General features: G+C 36.3%; 1 protein-coding gene across 1 annotated transcript in view; it reads left to right on the forward strand.

The window, feature by feature from the left end:
• Window positions 1-354: 354 nt before the first annotated feature.
• LOC145694640 (potassium channel subfamily K member 18-like) overlaps window positions 355-22,782 on the forward strand; it is a 34,104-nt gene continuing 11,676 nt past the window's right edge. The window contains exon 1 of the mRNA XM_081771054.1: window positions 355-540. Within this exon, the coding sequence (XP_081627180.1) occupies window positions 435-540 (106 nt within the window). The 5' untranslated portion in view covers window positions 355-434. The remainder of the gene's footprint in view (window positions 541-22,782) is intronic.

Below are 22,782 nucleotides of genomic sequence, written 5' to 3' on the forward strand. Positions count from 1 at the left end.
TGGCCAGCATCATGATCCAATTAATATTAACATTATATTTGAATTACAAAATAGTGAACTCCTGTCTAAATCCAGAAATAACAGGAAAATAGTACATGTGTTCTAACAACATATCTCCCATTAAAAGCTTCATAAGCCGTAACACTAGAATTTTTTTTATCTAATTTATTGCATTCCACAGTGTATTTTTAATACGCATACTGAAGAAAAAAATCGGTTGAAAGTATAATATTTCAACTTATTTTTCCTTTGTTTATCATGTATTGTCCTACAAATTGTATGCTAAATAAATATATTGTACACAATTAATTAAAACACCTGAAGTATTTAATTTGTTTGTTTTGTTCTTTGCAGAGCGTCTGAACGTGTTGTATAAGGAGAACTGGACTCATCAGGTTGGCCAGAAGCTTCGAGAATTTGAAACGAATGTCGTGATGGCAACTAAATTGAAAGGCTACGATGGAAAGAATATAACAGACGATCAACAATGGTCCTTCAGTGGAGCTCTCTTGTACTCTGTTACGGTCATCACTACTATAGGTAAAACTGTTTGCTACATTGTTTTCGTTTAATTGTTTATACTTGGCACGCCCAAGCTCTTGCTTCTTACCGGCATTTGCCCAATGAATGAAATAGTCACCCAAACTATGGGAATCCTTCACGAATTTCGGAGACTTTCTGGATACGACTTTGGAACTCCAGCTTCTTCGGATACTTTTCTCTATGATCAAATTCTTCTGGTTTCGTGAAGTAAGTATCTGACGCCAGGGACGCACGCACCGGGCGTCCGGAGCCCCTCATACTTTCGTAACTCGACTAACATTTGAGCAGTTTCTTAACATAACTATACTTCTGTAACAGAGAAACAATTTATGTAGCCTGAATATTTGATTTTACACCTTCCTTTCCTTATAAAAATAATATAGCTCTAGCAAATTTTCGAATATAGGTAGCAATAATGAAAACAATTACTTATCGTCTTTTCGGATGGAGAACAACACAGGTTTAATACTACATAGACGTATTGGACTCCTCCAGAGAAAAGAAACTTGGGACTCCTCCCAACAAACAATTCTCGGTGTGCGCCTGTCTGACGCCAATATTTCAGTTTTGGTGCGTGGATTAGTGGAACTTATTCCAGGTTTATCTGAGATAGGAGCAAATTTACGAGTCCGTTCTCAACTATGTTTATAATAACTGGAAATACTTATTGGATTGCAGAAAAGAAGTAAGAGTTATAGTGTGAGTCCACTGTAGAATTCATGAGATGTTCCTTTACTTCCTGACCACTCAAAGTACACAAACGTTATATATATCGATGGTGCTCACGGATTACAGAGCACAATTCAACAAGCTAAAATAAACCGAAAAATGCATATAATTGTATACCCTTCGTATCCTCGTCTATAGACACGTATTGCACCCTGTGGCTATGTCGCACATAAAGAACCGTAGAGTAAATATACCCAATCCATCAAACATCGATTCTTTCCACGTGGCAGTTAAATTGACACACTTTGACACTAGCACCACTTATTATCGTAACAATCGATGTAGCTGTTTGATGGATTCGTAGAGTAATGATGATGGTTTCAAATTAATCTGCAACGTTGCCAATAATGAAACTTTTGATTCCCTATAGCGGTTGAAGGAGGCTCCTTCGCTTTATTTGACCATAATAATAGCACACTGTTTCCCTTGGGCGCAATTTTTATAACGCCCAGCATGCTAATGTTAATTGGTTAGTTGGTTGAAATGTATGTCCCTACAGAGCATCGAGGTGACATGAGACGGGATTAAAGTGGACTCTGAACCTCCATCTGGTGTTGTATCCGTGGAACGTTCACTTTTGGAGAATCAATATTGTCAAGATAGTTTTTTTTAAAGTGAAAATTCGCATTGTATCTGTTCGGTAGGACTTCATTAGCAAATTACAATGAACTACAGGGTGAGGCCAAAGTCTGGATACACCCCTATAAAAGTCGAACGGTGTGAGAAATCATAATGTCATTTGGTATGGAGTATCTATAGGTGGGAGTGCAACTTACAGAAGCTATAGCGACAGCGGCGGTCATCTTGAAATCCTTCATCTTGGATCCGGGTTACGTTTTCAAACAGGAAGGGGGTCATGTCGCATATCATTCTAGACTTCCTTTTCCTAAGAGATTCGCCTGTGCAATCCGTTTTGCAATATCTTTATTTCTGTAGGTATTATGACCTCTTAAGATTTAAAATTGCAAGGAGGTGATAAATTTTCTTTATCGTTGCAGGTGATCCACAATGGTACTTACACAGGAGGAACGCACTGAAATTGTGTTAATAAGTAGTGGACGAAGTGCCAGAGTGATTGCAGCTGACCTCAGTGCCCGGTATACTGAAAGAAATGACATTTCACATATGACACTTTCCAAGTTATTAGACAAATTTCGTGCAACAGGTTCTATGTCAGACAAGCCACGCAGTGGATGTCGAAGAACAGCCACTGACGAGGAGACTGCAACAACAATTGTAGCATCGGTTGAAAAGTCCACATCGCAGTACGAGCCGGTTATCAGCAATATCCGGTGTCAGTCAGCGTTCAATCCTGTTGTGTTGCACACACACCAATGGCATTCGTACAAGTTACAGTTGCAACATCATCTCTCGGAGGATGACCCTGATCGGCGGTTAGAGTCTGCAGAATGGACTCTGGATCAGTGCGACAGTAATCCAAACTTCATACGACAGGTGTTGTTCAGAACGAAACTAACTTTCATGTGCAAGGTGAGGTAAACAAACAGAATCACCGTTACAGGTCAGATGCAAACCCCTCGTGGTTGGATCCCTTTAAAGGTGCTGGTAGTGGAAAAGTGATGGTTTGGTGTGGGATTTGAGACACAGGAACCGTGGATCCGGTGTTTATTGATCGAACCTTGAATGGGGAGAGGTATCTTAACGTGCTCATGATTATGTGTTTCCAACGTCGTTGAATCCACAGGATGATTTCCCAACTTTCTTCCAACATGGCGGTTCACCTCCCCACTATGCTACTGAGGTCAGACAGTTTCTGGATGAAAAGTTTCCAGGTCACTGAATAGGTAGGAGGGTTCCCATGGAATTGCCACCACGGTCCCCTGATTTCACACTTCTTGACATTTATCTGTGGGGTCATTTGAAATCAATTTTCTGTCGACCCACAGACCCTGCGGCGTGTGCAGGAGGACTGGCAAAAAAGACTCCGATTGTGTATCCAGCGCAATGGAGGTCATATTAAGCATATGCTGTAATGCCGACTCTGACAAGTGTCTCAAATTTTAACAGGTCATAACTCTTACACAAATAAAGTTATCGCAAAACGGATTACACAAGTGTATTTCTCAGGAAAAGGCAGTGTAAAATGATATCGTGGCATGACCCCTTCCGAATAGTAAAAACTTAACCCAAATCCAAGATGGCGGATTTCAACATGGCCGCCGCTATATCCATAGCTACTATAAGTTGCGCCCCCAAGTATAGACATCTATACCAAACGACATTATGATTCCTCACACTGTTCGACTTTTATAAGGGAGTATCCAGACTTTTGCCTGACTCTGTAATTTGATTGACTGTCAATCAAAATCAGCTGCTCGACAAAAGCGATCATAAGTCTATTGGATTACCAAGTTCATATTTGTAGTGACTCAGTTTTTTACTATCCAAATACCTTGGTTGGAAGCAGTTCAAGTAAATCCCAGAAATACATACTAAAACATGAAGTTTTAAAGGTGATACCTCAGCGTACTCCCTCTGTTAGAAATGTTTCTCTGTTTCGTCTTTTAAAATAACTTATGACTTAACCTTCTTAAAATATTTGATGTATATAATTCTTAAAATATGTTGTTTGTTCCTCTTAATTAATTTACTAAGTATTTCTTTTGATGGAATGAATGAAGTCATATTTAAATGTGAAGAGGAGACGAATTCCAAGGTAGTATAGAGTGTCCCATAATGTGGTAATATTTTGCATTAACTACTTTTACTTCTCTTAATCTCATACAAATTCAGAAGAGCCGTTTATGAAAATGTATGACTTCCACCACAAAATTTATTAATCTATTGAAAATCAAATATTCATAACCTTTACCATGAAACAATTTACAGTATAATCTATTTTATCGTCTCAATAATGTTAATTAGCAGGAGACCTTCCATTCTGTTTAGATGTGTTTTTTTTTTTTATCTGGAGGGTAAGATATTACTGATCACAATAAAAGGTAAACTTACAATAGAAGTATCTTGGCCATTTTGTCCCTTCTGAATACAGTAATTGAGACTATCACTAAGCACAGTCTAGTGAACAGTCAATGTGAATCTGCTAAAAAAATCTCCGAAAATCTCCCATTCAATACCTTGTTTGAAAGCTTATATAGGCCGTTCCTTTCTCTTTTACATCCTTGATTTCTAGGATAGAACTTGTTTGTTTTTCCGTTTATAATTTACCTTTCTTTTCTTAACCTAAAAGCATTTGAAATTAGAAACTGTTCTGCTATTTTTAAATAAATTTTTCAAATACAGGATCACAAATGGTAAACATGTCTTACATTTCAAAGTTATGCATAATTTTTTTAAAAAATCGTTATTTCAAAAATCGTTTTTTAACTACAGAATATCATTACATCTCAGTTCAAAGCATTTACAAATGAAAGTCACATTATAAGTTAAATCGGTTGGGTTAGAGTTTATCCTCCCTTTGAGCATCCGGATTCAAACCACATGACATCCGACCGGAGTCGAATGCGAATCTCCCGCGCCAAAAACGTGTATGCTGACCATATAGCCACGAGGGAGCTCTTATTATAAGTGAAAGTTAACGGGTCAAATGTTACGATGAAACTTCATTTAAATAAGTGTGAGCTGTATGAAGGTGTAATAAGATCAGGAAAGTCGTTCTTAATATTGATAAGTATTTATGTATTATAATTAGAAGACATATGCATTCGTAAGCGCATAAAAATCAAAAAATTGTCGTGACTCCCTTGCACAAAGACTGCAGATTTCTCAATATGCGACGGCCTTCTCTTAGTAGTCAATGAGAAGTACTGAAAACTGCCATGATCTCTAAGATAGCGTTATCAGAAGCTATCATATAAATAGCAAGATGACCCCTATATTAAATTAATCTCAATTGTCGACTCTTTTTACCAATTCACTGAGTTTGAAGAAGATCATTGTCTCCACAAAGCAAATCAATGCTTTGTTATTCAAGTTGTTCCTCAATTGAATTATTTAGAAGTTCATATTGATGTAGACCCTACTGACTATGCTGAGGTCAAGTTCTCTAAAAAATAGCAAGATATAGAGTACAATAATAAGGCAACTCCGATCTTTTAAAGTTATTGCCTTCAACTGAAATTGGGGCACGGTGGCTAAGTGGTAGAGAGATCACCTCTGGTGCGAGAGGGCTCTGGTTCGATGCCCGGCCATGTCAATTTATCGTAGACGATATGCTGTCCATGGGTTTTCTCAGGGTTCTTCTTTTCATCCGAAATTTTACTCCATAATTTATTTCATTAGCATTCACTTTCTTTAATTTTGTATATTTCAACTTAAAGGGCATAACAGTGGGATATAAAACTGGAACGTTCATTTCATCTATTTTCAACTTGCGTCGATTACCCGCTTCACTGGGTTAAAATAAGAAAAAATTAGTGATATGTTCCGTTACTCAGTCACTTTTTACTATTATTAGACCTACTGAAGCGCTCTCTGATATCGGTCATTTTCGATCATTTATATATATATATCTCCCCCTGCTTAATTTGAGGAGCTGAATTTGGATTTAAACGGCGTTGGAAGTGTCACTATTCATCTCAGCGATCCCGAAAACTATGGATTCCACACTAATATCAGTCATTTTCGATGATTTTTATATATCTTCCCCCTCGTCCTCTCCTAAGTTGTACCATCAAAGGGAAATGATAAAAACCATCCCAGCAGGCCGGTAGCCAGCCCAAAATGTAGGGGGGATGGTAGAAGTCAGGGGGGCCCGACCCAATCCTATTATAGTTATCACCATATTATTGTTCATTTGCAAGCCTACCGTAAAAATTTTAGAGGGCGGCAAAAATTTAGGGGGGCCCGGCCCCCGTAGACCCCCCGTGCATATGGACCTGTATCCAAGGCCCAAACCTCATCTATAATGAAAATTTGGAGATCGGTCGGGTCGTTCAAGAGTTATTAAGTCACGAACATAGTGAATTTCATTTTTATTTATATATAGAAAGTATAGAATCAATTGAAAGTATAGAAAAGATCGACAGCTGATAAGCCTTCGCTCCATTGAGAAATTCCGCATAACTAAGCTTTGACCCTACAAGATAAGCCAGCTTGCTGTTAATGTTCAAGTGTTGATTACTTTTTGTAAGAGAAAAATGTGTATTCTAAGAGGAAATGATTAAAAATAAACAAACTTTGATCGTCTCCAGAAGAACTTGCATTCTATAGCTAAGTTTTATAGACATATTGACAGAACAAAATTATTAACCAACTGAACAGTGAAGTAGAAGAATCAATAACTTAAAGAGAAAATTAGCCATTATGTTTGTTTGGGAATATTTTCTTCACGTCCTGTTATATAGTAACTTTACTGTAGTTACTTTCAGGTTCAAAACGACGAAAGTACACATTGCTTGAACTTGTGGGAAATACTTTACGAAAACAAGAGATGTTGGCGAAAATCACTGTAAAATATCATATTACCTTCTTTATGCATTTTATCATGAGAGAAGGAGCGTGCTCAGCCGTTAGAACGACAGGGTCTGGTCCAAAGGCTATAGATAACAAGAGTTTCAACCCCAAGGGAACTTGGTGAAGAATGTTCTCGTACACTCACTGAGGACAGTGGCGCCGTTGAGTTTCATAAGAAAAAAAGTGCGACAACAATTTGAATGATAAATGGTAACAATTGAAGATAAACGAAAAGACAAAGTTTGAACATACTGTCTTCAAGAATAGGTCGTTTCTTGAAGTGGGGAAAAGGAGAAACAGAATGTCGAAATTTTATTTATGTCTTACAAGTTCAAGAATACGGCCTTGTTCTTCCTATATTTTACACGGATTTTCTCCCACGTTCTTTTTTTCTTTTTTTACTTTTTCTTAGCAGAAATTTATAGATAGCCAAAAATCACTTTTGTTTTATTCAATTTGTTAATGGGTCAATCCATACGAAGTGGTCCAGAGGTGGTTGCTCGACCATCTCCGAAAATTAAAAAAAAAAAAAAAAATAGTGTGACGAACCTTGTGTATGAGAAGGTCAATTACATCATTCACGTTGTTGTGTGTAGAGTGTTCCTGAATGGCGGTCATCTTTGTTGTCGGTGGAGTGCCAATTTTTGCATTTGCAAGCGTTTATGAAAACTACAGTTGCTCAGGATGTACACATCAGACGAACACCAAAGAAAAACGAATGTTTACAGGAGAGACTGAGTTACACGGGAAATATGAACTTTTACATTTAAATAAATATGGAGAGTTGCAAACCAATATATGAAATCACAAGAAAAATTAGAGAAAATTACACTTTTAAACGCGTTGTATTTTGGAATGGCATAAAGTGGAGGGTTCATAAGTTTTGTGCTGAATACTATTGCATGTAAAGATTCTGTAGAAATATCTACAGCTATGATGCTACTAACACCGTACATTTATGGGAGGTCCGAAGTTGAAGTTTGTGATTTTGATGCCATTTTTGGAGCCTAATATCTCAGGAAGGCAAAGTACTAAAAATTGCTGCTTATGCCACAAAGTAATTATGGATGTGAATAAACTATTGCAAAAAAAAATCATGACTTATATTACATGGAGAAAAAAGTGAGGACATGGTAAAAATGCGAAGAAAGTACCTGCGTGACCGCAGTCCAGTTCGACGATGGGTATCGTGGGTGCAAGGGGGAGCTAACACCCTTATCATATAGACGTGGCAATGATCATGGAGCTAGAAGGGTGGAACAAAGGCCACTCACAAGCTTTTTTATAACTGAATACAAACAAAAGCGGACCTAATTGCTGCATCATGCATAGTTTTTGAGATCTAGCATGAAACATATCCAAATATTTAAATTTTTCCAGCTACTTTATTCACATACAGAATTACTTTGTGGCATAAGCAGCATTTTTTAGTACTTTGCCTTCCTGAGATATTAGGCCCCAAAAATGGCATCAAAATCACAAACTTCAACTTGCGGACCTCCGATAAATCTACAGTGTCAGTAATATCATAGCTGTGGATAGTTCTACAGAATCTTTACATGCAATAGTATTCAGCACAAAAATTATGAATCCCATTTTATGCCATTCCAAAATACAGCCCGTTTAAAAGTGTAATTTTGTCTAGTTTTTCTGGTGATTTCATATATTAGTTTGCAACCCTCCATATTTATTTAGACGCAAAAGTTCATATTCTTTGCGTACCTTAGTCTCTCCCTTAAACATTAGTTTCTGTTTCGTGAACGTCTGATATGTACGTACTGAGCACTGTAGTTTTCGGAAACACTTGCAAATGCAGAAATTGGCACTCCACCGACAACAAAGATGGTCGCCATTCAGGAACACTTGTACATACGAAAACGTGAATAATGTTATTGACCTTCTCATACACACGGTTCGTCACACTCAATTTTTTATAATTTTCGGAGATAATCGAGCAACCATTTTCAGAATTTCTGGACCACTTCAGATGGATTGACCCTAATGTTTTCCTTCTTCCGAAAATTCAGAATCAAAGGCTATAAAGTTTAAATGGAAATTAGAACCATTAACGAAGTATTTATTACAATAAAATGTTATTGATGTGGGAGAGCCAGGTTCGATTCCCGACGGAAGTCCATCTGATTCGAATTCCTCGTTAATGAGTACTGTAGGTCCACGTCTCATATAGCTTCGCTGCTGAAAGGGACGTTAAAATCAAAATCAACTCAACTCAATAAAAACTGATCAATTATCCTATTCTCGAAAATATACAGAGGTAGTCTACGTGAGTAACATTCTGGTTTCGAAGTCATAAGGTCTCAGGTTCGAAATTTACTAGTTTATCTTCACTAGAAGGTTTCCAGTTTCTTTCACAGCCCCTTCAAGCGAATTTAAGGATGACACATTTATTTTATGGGTCCTAGTTAATTTACTTTTAAATCTTAATCTTAATTTAGCTTCCGTTGTTACACATTAGTTCTTAATATTTTTATTTTATTTATTTATTTTAGAAAATTACAAAGGCAACGAAGAAATGTCGAAATGTCAGAAATCTATTTAGTATTTACAAAACATTAAACAACTGTTCTTTCTAGCACCCTTATAATGCAACTGTTTTTTTTTTTTTTTTTTTTTTAATTTTGGTACATGATACAATATTGAAAACAGATACTAACAAATAAAACCAACATGACTTGCGCAATACGCTATAAAGTGATCATTTTCCTGTAGGCTTACTGTTGTAATATACATCGTATCTTTGTGTATTGGTTTGTTGTATAATTAATGCAAAAAATGTGGGATACCTTCAGATTGGCACATGATTCTAACCATAAAACACCTATTCTAAATGTATTATGTTCATTTAAAAGTTTATATTCTGCAATTGCTGGCTGTATATGCCATAGGAAGTATCTGTGTAGTTTCGTTTATTTGCAGTCCTGAGAAAATAGAACGCGAGAAGAATCTAGTTCATTAAGTTATAACTCAAAATCAGTCACAGAGGCCCGCAAACAGCTCGAAACATTAATAGGGAGCACGGTGACTCAGTGGCAGAGCGCTTCCCTCTGGTTCGTAGGATCTATCGTTCTATCCCCTGTCAAGTAAGTTTATGGTGTACATCATTAGGTCCAGAATATTCTCGTTTCCTCCCATATTCTCATTCCACCAATTCTTCCATTATCATTCACTTGCCTTAACCATCTGTCTCCCTTAGTCTAAAAAGCATAATCGTAGGACTGAAAAAGTTCATTTTATTTCAAGTGCAAGGTAAATGAAGTGCAATTGAATATACAGTGTAACAATGTTTGCAAAAGTTCTGCTGCGGATACTTAGACGTGGAAAATAAGAAAAAGCATATACAGTATATCGTACTTTTGCTAATGACGATAAGTTGAAGCCAATCATTGATATAGATAAGCGGAAGATGACACGACAGATGGTTACGAATTCAATGTTAACTGTCGCGTAGCATTTGGAGAAACTAGGAGTGTTACACGCAGCCCCGTATTCATATATTGTGCGCTCCTGTGCTCTAATAATTCCACACACACCCTCCCTACCACGGAAGTAACAATAAACACGTACTTTTGTCTATTTCACAATCACAGTTCAAAGTGTATTGTAAACTAACATATAGACTAACAAGCACAAAAAGCACTAGAAGCACACAAACACGTGGCACTTGTCGGAATGCCGAGCGAACAATGGAGGGATTGTTGTCACCAATATTAATCACAGGAAGTGGAAGGGGAGGGACACCTAAGTCCACAGAAAAAGAGAGAGAAGCCTACTAGAGATCTAATAGGGGCGTGATTTGGAAGCTGGGATTAGCTTACATCCATTGGTGGACGTCATTGTGAGACACCAATAATTATTGGTGATAACTGATAAGAAAAATAATATTGTTATATTATTCACCGTCAGTAATGGTTTAATAGCATTTGTATTAATAATACAATAAGCTGGCTGTGTGTAGCACTTTTCAACTCAAGAACAATAACAGATAGAAACATGAAGTTTTAATTTATTTTTAAAAGCTCTCAGAGAAATGATCCATATGACCTATTCCAGATCCCCAGGTCACACTTGAGCTGAGATATGGGGGTGCAAAGTCCCCATAAGAATAACATGGGACATTTAAAAATTATCAAAAAACGTCCATTTCATAGTTTTGGGGGTCGCTGAGATGAATAGTGACAGTTGTAATCCAATTCAACTTCAAGGTTATACTCCACTCCCCAGGGAGGAGGCGAGATTTTAAAAGGAATCGAAAACGACAGATATTAGTGTTGAATTCTAGTTTTCGAGGTTGTTGATTTTAACGGTATCAGTGTTCATGATGTTCAAGTTCATCCTTACCCCTTGGGGTAGGAGATGACTAAAAATAATCAGATAAGCTAGATATTTAGTTACTACTCTGCAATTAGAGCGAATTAAACACAATGACATATTTTCTTACCATTGCGCTTGACTCTATGGGTTGCTAGTTTTAAATGTTACTTTATTGTAAATCTTGAAAAAAAATCCAAACTTTTTTCCGCCAGCTAAATTCTGCCGTCTTGTGCTAGAGCACAGAATAGCACTTACCTAAATACGGGTCTGGCTACACGAAGTCAGCGGTTTAGATTCTGCTTTAAGCTGCTATTACGCAACAAAGGCAATCCATTTATCGACCATACTGAGTCACAAAACCAGAGATATCTTGTACGATAATCGACACATTGTATTAAAGATTGGTTCACCCTCTCACTCCTGAAACCTTTACAAAGCTGACGCTGTACTGAGAAAAGTTTACGGTGACTTTTTGAGGTGCACCGTATCAGCAGTGATACACTACAGCTTATCAAAGACGTCCAAGAAGTATTCAGGAAACTAACAAAATAAAAAGATACTGCAATGGTTATGTCCGATGATCAATTGATCAATATAAAGGTCCAATCATATGAGACATTGATGTGGGTAAATGTCGCGGAAGCTGCATGCATTGCGGTAGGAAATCCTAACTTATTCACCTTTCTAATTCGATTTCACTCATGGATTTCCATTGTTTCCGACAACTATATATAAAATACACCTTCGACAATCTATACAGTGATGACAATACCTTAGAAGACAATATCCATTCCAGAACAAAAGATTTTTATATCACGGAATAAATAATGTTGTTTTAGTCTACAGAACTGTACTGAAAAACGTTTATTATTATGATTATTATTCCGTTCAGCTTCAAGCAAGTTATGTCAGTTTGAACTTAATCAAAATCCTGCATTTGAAACCTAATACATTGTAAGTAATTTATCATAGAAACACAAGTATTACAAATAGTCTACACCAAGTCAAAATCAAGTACCAAGTCTCTGTGACGGCAATCGCTAAATTAAATTGAAACAAAGGACTAAAAATATACACGCTTATCTTCCACTCATATCAAATGATTTGGCTATTGGTACCTGAGTAAACAAATAAGCCAGTTGTTTTAAATACCTATAGCAGGTGTTAAACAGTATGTGTGTGTGTGAAAGGGATTATGTTCAACAAGAGTAATTACTAAGAGATTAAATTAACTAGAATTTAATTGAAGTGATTAACAGAATACGACATTGTCTACAACATAGTCAAAATGGCTAATTTATAACTAGTAGCTAAATGGCAAATTCATATGAGACACTGTGTCAGTTGGAAGCGGAGCAGCCTATGAGATGAAGATTTGTAAAAGCTAACAACTTGAATTGCGAGTAATGCTTATATAATTAGCATAGTTACACAATCCTCACTTTCCAAATCCCAGCAACGTCTAAATCCCTGTGTTAACGAATCACTGTTGTATGAGATACTTTCGAACAAGATTAAGTAAGTAGTCAAGATTGGGAATTTTAAGTAGGAGTTGTCAGAAACTATAAATTTAACATGAGGTGTTTTATTTCATGTAACAAGTATTTTATGATGTTGAAGGATAGCTGAAAATCAATATTTAAAAAAGAATTAGGATTAGAAATTAGATTGTTGGGCTTTCGGAACCTATGGTCGTGTTAGCCCGTCACACGTACGAGGGATGACGCCCGCATGGCGATCACATTCTCCGGGTAATTGGAGAGGGAGAAAGGAATGGGGAAGTAATGAAGCGACCTGGGACTATTATGCTAGGTACTATCCCGGCATTTGCCTAGCGTGAATGAGGAAAACCCCGGGTATTCTGCGCTTACACGCGGTTTTAATTGGTTTGCAGAATTTAAACGCGGCCGACAATGTCTGACAGATGAGCCTCACTCTGGGCACCCTAGCGCCGCAGTTACGAATGAAAATGTCGCAGCAATAAAAAAAAAACTTGTGAAAGAGGATCGAGATATCACGTACAGGGGAATTCAGTCAACATTAAATATTGGATCAACTGCAGGCCAGTCCATATAAAAGTTTATTTCGGCTTTTCCAATATGTTGCAGTTGCTGGGTCTCACATGCTCTTACGCCTGAGCAAAAGGATGACCACGTAGAGTTGTGCCGCTATACGCTTAAAAGATTTTCACAGTGGTAAAGTAAAGACGTTTATAATATCGTCACGGGTGACAAAACATGGATTTACAACTATGACCCCGAATAAAACAGCAGTCGACAGCATGATATTTTCAAAATGAAACTACGAAAGTTAAACGAGGACGGAGCGTGAGTAAAGTTATGATGGCATCTTTTTTCTATAAGATCGGCCATGTAGCAACTATACAGTTAGGTGATCAACGTATAGTAACAATAGAATGGTACGTTACTTATTGCCTACAGAGTGTCTTTGAAGCTTGGAAGATCTCTTCACCGAGAGTCTCCACTATCTCACTTTCATCACGACAATGCACGGCCACACACAGCTACTAAAACTTTGGAGTTTCTACTGGAAGATGGAGTCCGTATTCTACCGCACCAGCTTATTCTCGATTTAACTCCATGTGACTTTGGCTTCTTCCCAAAACTCAAGAAAAAGTTTTGAGGACGCCTTTTTCAAACAAGTGAAGAGACTAGCGCAGCGTATAATAATGAAATTTATGGTATTCCAAAGAAAATATTTTTTTAAAATGTTTGACTCGTGGCTTTTAAGAATATAAAAGGATATTGATATTTGCGGGAACTATTTCAGAAAATTCTGAAATATTTTCTGGAAATAAATTGATTTTCCAATGAGTATTTCAAAGCTTTCGGCATGCACACCGTATTATATATATATATATATATATATATATATATATATATATATATATATATATATATATATATATATATAAATGATTTGCTTTTTTTTATTTCATATCCGTGTTAAACATGAAAACAAATAATGATTATTACACTCAATGGTACTATTAATATTTGAATTGTCTGAGACCAGCGGTTAATCATACGACAACGATCGCTCCTTGTACCGGACGTGTCCAATGTGTTCCCCATTCCGGTCAATTGTCAGATGCATTCTAAGTTCCTAGCCACGCAAAACCTTGTACAAAATGTCGGCTGTAATTGGAATATGTGTCCAAGATTGTTCCTTGAGATGCTGAACATCTGTAATGTTCACTGCATACAGAAGAGACTTCACATGGCTCCACAGGCAGTAGTACAGTGAGACCAAGCCAGGGTAACGAGGAGGCCACCTCACAGCACCTTGGCGATCAATCCACGCATTAGGAAGCTGATCCTGGTAGTCACAGACACATGTATGGTAATGGAGGAGATGCCATCGTGCTGGAAAACTTAAGGAATGACCCATCCTCAAATATCAGTCATGACAAGATAGCATGCGCCGTTAGGGACTGATAAAAAGTGAACCCACAACGTAGTTCGTCACACGCCAGGCCATACCACACTTTCACCTTGTCGGGAACACCTGTGGTGCATCAAATCAATGCGATATACTATCCGACCAGTACGGCACGTTCTATTTGATAGTCTCAGCCGATACGTAGAAGTTTGCCTAGTCAGTAATCAATGCTCAGAGGCGAATCTGGTATCGTAGTGGGATTTTGTCGTAGCTAGTCTGTGGCCCATTGAGGAGATTCCAAACGAGGATCTGGATCATCTTCGGTAAGATGTTGGTAAAGTTCCAGCTTACAAGGGTACCACCTTCTCACTAATATAACGCATGTGATGAGGGATGACTAACATCACTTTGACGGATTACATTATGCGTGCTTCTTTTGAAACTTTTATTGAATGATACCAACACTATCACAGTTGTTGCCGCGCGTGGTCTACCAGTCTTGGGTCGATCTGCCACACAGATCTGGTTTCTTGGAATTTCTTCAGTACTCTGAACATAGTACCATTGCTGAGAGTTCTTTCTGGATGACAGTGGTCTGCAATCACCTGGATGCTTCATTCTCCAGAGATGAGTACGATCTCAATACGCTCTGCATGCGTCAGTGTCATCTTATACTAGTAAGACGCCTGCAACGATACAAACAAAGAAATAGTCGCAACTTCGTAACGGTTAGCGCTAGAGCAAAAATTGCAACGTGTTCAATTTCTACTGCTATTAAAATGACATATCACACACTCTGGTTTGTATTTAAGAAACTCGCGTAAAATTCAAGATGGCGGACATAAGTGCGATGTACTTTCAAACATTTCTCCCATTCCCCATCTACGTTGTCACTTTGGTTATATTTTGCTGCGTTTATTACTTATTATGGTGTTCCCACACTTTTGAACCACTCTGTATTGGCTTCTGTCGAAGGTTGCCATACTCTTAGAGTGTACTTATTGTTTACTAAAAAATAATTAATCAATTACTAATTTAAAATATGTGATGAGTGTAGTGAAAAGTTTTCAGTCTAATATAATTTCGGTAGGTTCGCATGAAACTTTGTTAGTAAATACCAAAAAAAAATCGTGTTGCCACTCCTGAACCTTTATTGACCAAAAGCAGTTGTGTTGCTGGTCCTAAAATAACTATATACTAAGCGTGCAGTTGTTTAGGTACAGTATCACCTACGCATACCATTGCCATTACAATTTACCTCAAGTTTACTGTTGTTCTACTTTCATTATAGCGTAACAACCAAATAAAAGAGCCCGGAATAAGCGCGGTTTGACTTTGTACAACAAATTTCAAACTTTACCTCAAGAGATTTGAAAAGTTCCAAGCATAAAGAGAAAACCGTAATTTTTTTGGCAATTAACCTACTTTCTCCTTAACAATTCAATAAATTTCAATTGTCCTTTTCACTATACCTTTCAGCATTTTATGTGATTTATTCTAACATGCTCAATTATTGTGTTACACTTTTATGTTTTCATTATTTGGAAAGAACTCACAATTGAACAATTAAAAAGCACCACAGAGCCTATTTGTTTCAATGAAATTCTTTTTTTTTTTTTTTTTTTTTTTACTCCCTCTCTGGGGAAAATTTTGAAATCCAATAATAATTCTGTACCATGTCGGAGAGTTCCATAATTTTTAGCTTCCGACTCGCACACGTGCTACATTAAAGCAACACAGGAAATCGATATTTTCAAGCGAGAGATATCAAAAGATGAATTTTCTTTTCTAATGAGTTCATTATTTTTCCTTCTTCCTCAAAGTAGAGTTAATTACGGTTTATATTTGATGTTATTTCCTTTCTTTATTTGGTTTATTACTTTTCCAACTTCACTTTTTTATTGTCTTTGTTTTCTCAAGTTATTCTGTCCGTGCTGAATAAAATGCTAATTGGAAAAAGTGAATCAATCTTCTGAGTCCACAGATGTTCCAATTTGTATTGGGTAGATACTCGTATTAATATTAAGTAAAGCTATGAGATCTTAGTTTAGAAACAAGGTATATCTGAGCTTCTTTTAGTTTCGTGGCTAGCGCACTGGAACTATAAGCGGTTAAAATCACTGGATCAGTGTAAAGCAGTCATCACTAGTATGAGGAATGTTGGTTCGATCCCCGACTACGGGAGTTTATGATGGAAGGAAACCATAAAATATAAAAAGCATTAAAAGCATAATAGAATTTTTCAACCAATTGGTACCACATCTTTGTGACCATGTACAACTTGAAATTAGCTAATTCTTTAAGCATAATAAAGCGTACTTGAAAAAAATAAATCCTAAAGTATCCTCAGTTTTAAATACTTCAGATAGAATATTGACCTGAGTACCTTGTGTTTCCTAACGACACTTGCGCCCTTCCTCTATCTTTTTTTATTATTTAACTTCAAGTTGATTGCTGTAATTCTATATTATTATTATTATTATTATTATTACTATTATTATTATTATGCGTGTTGGTAAGTCCTCGAACAAATGAGTTTTTGTTTGCACCTGGAATGTTTCTTTCACGTTTCTCGATTTTCAGCTTCCTCTTTTAACTCCCAATATTTTCTTCTATTTTTCAAATCATCAATCAGTTGTGTTCTTCTTACTTCTGGCGTTCCTTCTATGGCTGTATGAAGAAGACATTTTTTTGGCAAAACATTCCAATCCAATGGTCTTCATCTTACGATGGGTGCTGGTTAAAAGCGTCCTATTCTCTCATACCCGTTTTCAAAATCTTGGTTTGTTATTCTCTCCGTGCATTTTATCTTCTCCAACTTCCTGCAACACCACACTTCAAAGCTCTCTAAATATTTCTCCTCTAATTTCCGTAATGTTCAAGTCTCTTGACAAAATACTTCCCAAATATTTGAAATGATTGACCTCTTCAAGTTCTCTTTCTTCTACTTTAACCCGTAAGGCGTATTTACACAAGATATTCTCATGACTTTCAATTTTTCGACATTGATTTCCATTGTTTCCCTGTATCAACTAATTTTGTCACTCGTCTCTTGTAGTTCTTCAGTTCTAGCTTTAATAACTGTGCCATTCGCATAGCTGACCTTGTTGTTGATCTACCCTCCAATCTTGATATCTCCAATTCCCTTTAATGCTTCCCTCGTTAAGCATTCACTGTAAATGTTGAATAATTATTGGACGTACTACTTCCTTGTCTGCCTCCTCTTCCAGTCTACACACTATTGGCTTCTTCTTGGCTCAAGCGCCACTTCACTGGTTGTCCTATGTACCTGTTGCAATGAGTCGGTCTCTCCATTTTGATCCATTACCGGACTATTTTCATTTTTTCTAATTAAAATTTGACCGTTAGCATTAACCCAGCAGTACTTGTGTTGAGTATTTCTTGCCGCGTTTCGCGTTTTCCAGAAGAGTTGCCTATTTCTAGGCGATAAGTTAACATTTATAAAAATCTTTTGATCGTCACTTCCAGAAACTACGTTGTTACTAACTAATCCCGAATTTCTTTTACCTAGCCAACTATCCCTCACAGATCGTGTCTTGAACTGTACAATTATTGCTTTCCTCTTATTTTTACCACTACCATTTGATATACGATGTACAACATCAATATCTTGTTCCTCACAATTTAGTCGCAATTTCCCTGCCAAATCAATTACTATATCCTTTAAGTTCTCACCAACACGCTCTTGAATTCCATGAATTTTAATGTTTCTGATACGCCCGTATTGGTTAAGACCATTCAACTCCATGGCCTGTTGTTCTATTTGATTTTTCAACATTACATCTTCCGCTTTTAGTTTTGTGATTTCTTTGTCCCGTTTAATATTTTCCGTCACCTCTACTTCAAATTTTTTTTAGCAGTTCATCATATTTATTAAACATGAACTGAACACTGGTTGTAAGATGTGCAATCTGATTACACAATTCATCAAGTTTTATTGCTATGTCTGTAATTTTAGTAGGATTATTAGTTGATTTTGAAACAGAGGGAACTTTAGCTCCAATTAAGGCTGCATTATTGACAGATGTAGCCTCAATATTTTCGGTTATAACATAATTTTTGCACTCATTACAAAGCCATTCTCTACCTAATTGTTTCAGATCAGTATATATTTCCACCGACATATTATAACACGATATATGAAACAGTTTATTACAGTTCTTTTTTGAGCACTGTGGTGCATCATCATAACGATTTATTTTCAAGTTGCATCTCGAACAGGATGACATTGTAATTGTATACAAAGTGAATATCAGGATTCAAAATGGCGGTTAATAACAGTATTAGCAAACTAGACCTCCAGGAACTGGCAATCTGCTCACCGGAACAAAACACTGTCACAATGCAATGTAAACAAAGCACTGATTCAAATAAGTCCTCTTAATTATCACGATATTATCGATGTTCCTTTTAATGTAACGTGGTATTGTTACTAGCTTGTTGATTATTTAGTACAATAATAATAGTTTGTTTATACGAATCTTATTCTTCACTTACGTATATACTCCACTTGCTTTACCAGCCTTCCAGGGCCAAACAACCAGCCTCAATGGGATGTTTGTTTACAAGTAGAAGTCACCAAATTTTCAGTTCTTGGGATTAATCTCACCTCTATATCATAATCATATACTATTGTTATAATCAGTAACACTTCATGTTCACCTCACTCTCTTCGGTAATAAAAAAAGAACAGCATAATTCACTGAAACACAAAATAACACGGAGATCGCTCTCCACACATCCTCGGACCAACACAAGGTAAATGACCGTTCTTTTACCTCGGTGCTCTTTTCCTCCTTCCGGTGCTGTTATGGAATGTGTCTAACAGAATCTGTTTAACTTTGCCCCAGCTATTTTCTACATTGCCTACCATATCGCCCATTGCATAGAATTTTTTTTTCTTTTCAATTTCTTCTTTCGCATCACTGCCCATACTTCTTAGTTGCTCTCAGTTTCATTTGCGATTTCTCCTATCATTTTTCTTTATTGACTTTAACCAGGTTTGCACTTATGCCACAAGGAGATCGTGATCCAAATCAATGTCCGCTCCTGGCAGTGTCCGCTACTTTCAGCCCTTTAATTATTCGAATTTTTAAGGAGACAGGGAAGAATGATGCAATCCAGAAACCACATGAAAGGAAATCACATGCAGAAATTTTGATCGATTTACACATTCATTCAAATGACAGTACGAAGCTATTGATTTGAGTGATCTATCATTATAATTGAATAGAGAAAAATTACATATGTCATCGTCTGTATACATTTTAAGTGAATCCAGAGATTTTTTTTAAAAAATTATCTATTTTGTCTTATATCTGAAACAGTTACTCTGTTGGAATTGAGACTACAATCATGCATATAGAAAAACTAACGAGTTAGGCCCTTGGTCATAAACGGATACGGGCATTATTTAATGAATGTCAGATCGATCCAAATATGCTATTACAAAATATGAGACAAGTTTATTATTTTTATCTAGTTTGATCCTAGGCCATGTGGGTTACTGGTGGACAACATTGGGTCCGTGAGTTCTCGCAAGGTTCTCCATTTCCTTCCACATTATCATTCCATCAAGTCTTTCATAGTTATTCACTTTCATTTAATGATCTTCTCCTTTAACCTACAAGGTATAAACATGGGATGTAAAACTACAAATTCTATTATTATTATTATTATTATTATTATTATTATTATTATTATTATTATTATTATTATTATTATTTATTACTATCGCAAACTGAAACGCATGTGGTTCCTGGTAGCCAACATCGTTTTCGTGTTTTTTCTCGGATTCTCCCGTCTCCTCCCACATTCTCATTCTACTAATTAATTCATGGTCAATCACTTTTATTAATCATTCGTTTTCTCTATCCTACACGACATATTAGTGGATCATAAAATTAGACATTTCATTCCATTTCATTTTGGAGCTAAAATCCATATATAATGATTAGACGTTGTATTTCAAATAGTATGATGGTAAAGAGAGTCGAGAAACTCCAAACAGCCAAAAAGATTTAATTTCAATTTTTATTAAGGTCCGTACTCCATTATATTCTCATTGAAAAGAAGTATAGTTTATCGTGACGTGTGATATTGACAAAATCGTTAGAAATCAGCAAATATCTTAATTTGTAAGTGATTACAATTTTTTAAAAAATCTATTGGCATTCTTGGTAGTTAATATCAAAACGTTTGTCAATAACTTGTGTACAAAGCAAGCAATCAAAAACCAATTGAGAGACTAAAATGGCGTTCTGAGAGAGGAAAACTTGTGGAAGCAAACAAGCTGATAACAATCCATCATTTCACGAGAGAACTGTTAAAGTGTTCCAACACTTGACCCATCTTTTGCTTCCGTTGTGTTTACTTTGAGGATCAGAAGCTCGTTTGTGACGATGTCCTGGTTAGGCTTAAAGCTTTAGATGTTTGTTTTGTTTATCCTTATTTCTCGGTTGTCTGGTCATTCTTTTCTATTTTTCTTAGCCGTGTTCTCATTTCGCGAGACAGGTGTGGAAGGACGAAACCTTTTCCTTTTAAGCCCTAACTGCCAACGTATGACAAAATGCCTTGAAGGAAAACTGCACTTTCAGGGATGACGTAAATCTCTAGTTGAGCGATGTGTCTTCTGTCCGCTGTACGTGCAGGAACACCTGAATCATATCGCTAACTTCCAAGAAAAATTACACGACTTTCATCTTATTTTGTCTTAGAAATACTTCTTGTACGTTCATATAGATCTTAAAAGTATTAATGTATTCTTTAAGTAACACAGAATTCCAAAGATGAATAATTAATAAATAGTGAAATGTTGTTTTGTATATATTCATATTTCTAAACAATAGGGAAGGAGAAAATTGAATGTGAAAAACCCAAGTTAAATGTTTTATGCTATTCATATTTATTTTCTGAAAACTTTCATTGTGGTAATTCACTCTCTGTGTTAATTCTAGTGTTGAGAGTTTAATCTGACCAAAGTAAACATCTATATTTCAATAATATGTGTTACAGTTTTGGCAAATGTCAGACATAATGCCTTCATCAGACACATTCCCTAACATCACAAGATGTGCTAGGCATGTACTATTCAGGTGTCCCACCTACTTTTTAGGTACTCGACACTTGGTACATATGGTATTCATGTGCTAAGTATGTACTTCAGCTACTCAAACTTTTAGGTGTTTGTTACACCTAATTGATATTTGCGACTATGTACCACAAATGTACATTTATGTACCTGGCTCAGTTTCGCACTGATAGTCATTTGTTTTTATGTCGTCACTTGGGACAAATATATATCGAGGTACTTCCTTTAGGTGCATACTTTTTCAGATATTGATGACACATAATTGATATCTGCAGCGACGCACGAATGACAGTCAGCTGTTTGCATTTGCTCATGCACAGTAACATGGAACAGTTTCTCGCGCTTTCTGTTCCACTTTTTGTCCTTCTAGTACTCAATCGCTTAGAAGAAAGAAATGACATAACTGATGAATAAAAATTAAGATGAATCTTTCATACATATGTGAACAGTTAATTATTTACGTAGTTAGGGATAAAGAATTGTATTTCGGAAGAGCATGCGCCACCCCATGGTACTTTTTTTTTAACGTTTTAAAGTGTTTTTAAACTCACCTTAATGTAAACAAATTACGCATAAAGACGATTTAACATATTTTGTGGGAGTAATTTTCGTTTACGGTATGGGGAAGAACATACCTTGAACATACTAGGTAAGTTTTCCTGATACATGTCTGGCATGTGCCTAAGAGTGGACATAGACTGTGACTATCACTTGCCATGCATGTGATTTCTCTCTCATAGGTATACAGAAGGCACATTCCCAAGTATCTGAGGGAACATTATAGGCATATGCCTGCTATGTAATTGTGCTATTAGGGTTATATCTTATGTGTTATATAATGTGTTTGATGTGTGATATAATGTGCCTGCGATATGGCATGTGATATCATATCTCTGATGTCTGATATAATGTCTAATATAATATGTTCGTTGTGTGATATAATGTGTCTGATAATGTATAATATAATGTGTGATTAGATATATTGTGTGATATAAAGTAATCAGATTTCATTTTTGTTTAAATGGCCATTCACAAGTCAAAATCACTTAACCCTGACAAGCTGTACAATTTTAGCAAAGACTATAATGTGCATACTTTTGGTTTCTAAGTTATAAATAGAATAAAAATTAAAAGAAGATGGATTTTTCTGTAATATGTGTAAGATTCAACTAGTTGTAAGTGCTTTCCTATTTTTATTTATTTTTTTTATTTTTAAAGAACATTCATAT

The sequence above is a fragment of the Thermobia domestica genome, chromosome 9 (assembly GCF_964235325.1).
Source record: "Thermobia domestica chromosome 9, izTheDome1.hap1.1, whole genome shotgun sequence".
Lineage (NCBI taxonomy): Eukaryota > Metazoa > Arthropoda > Insecta > Zygentoma > Lepismatidae > Thermobia > Thermobia domestica.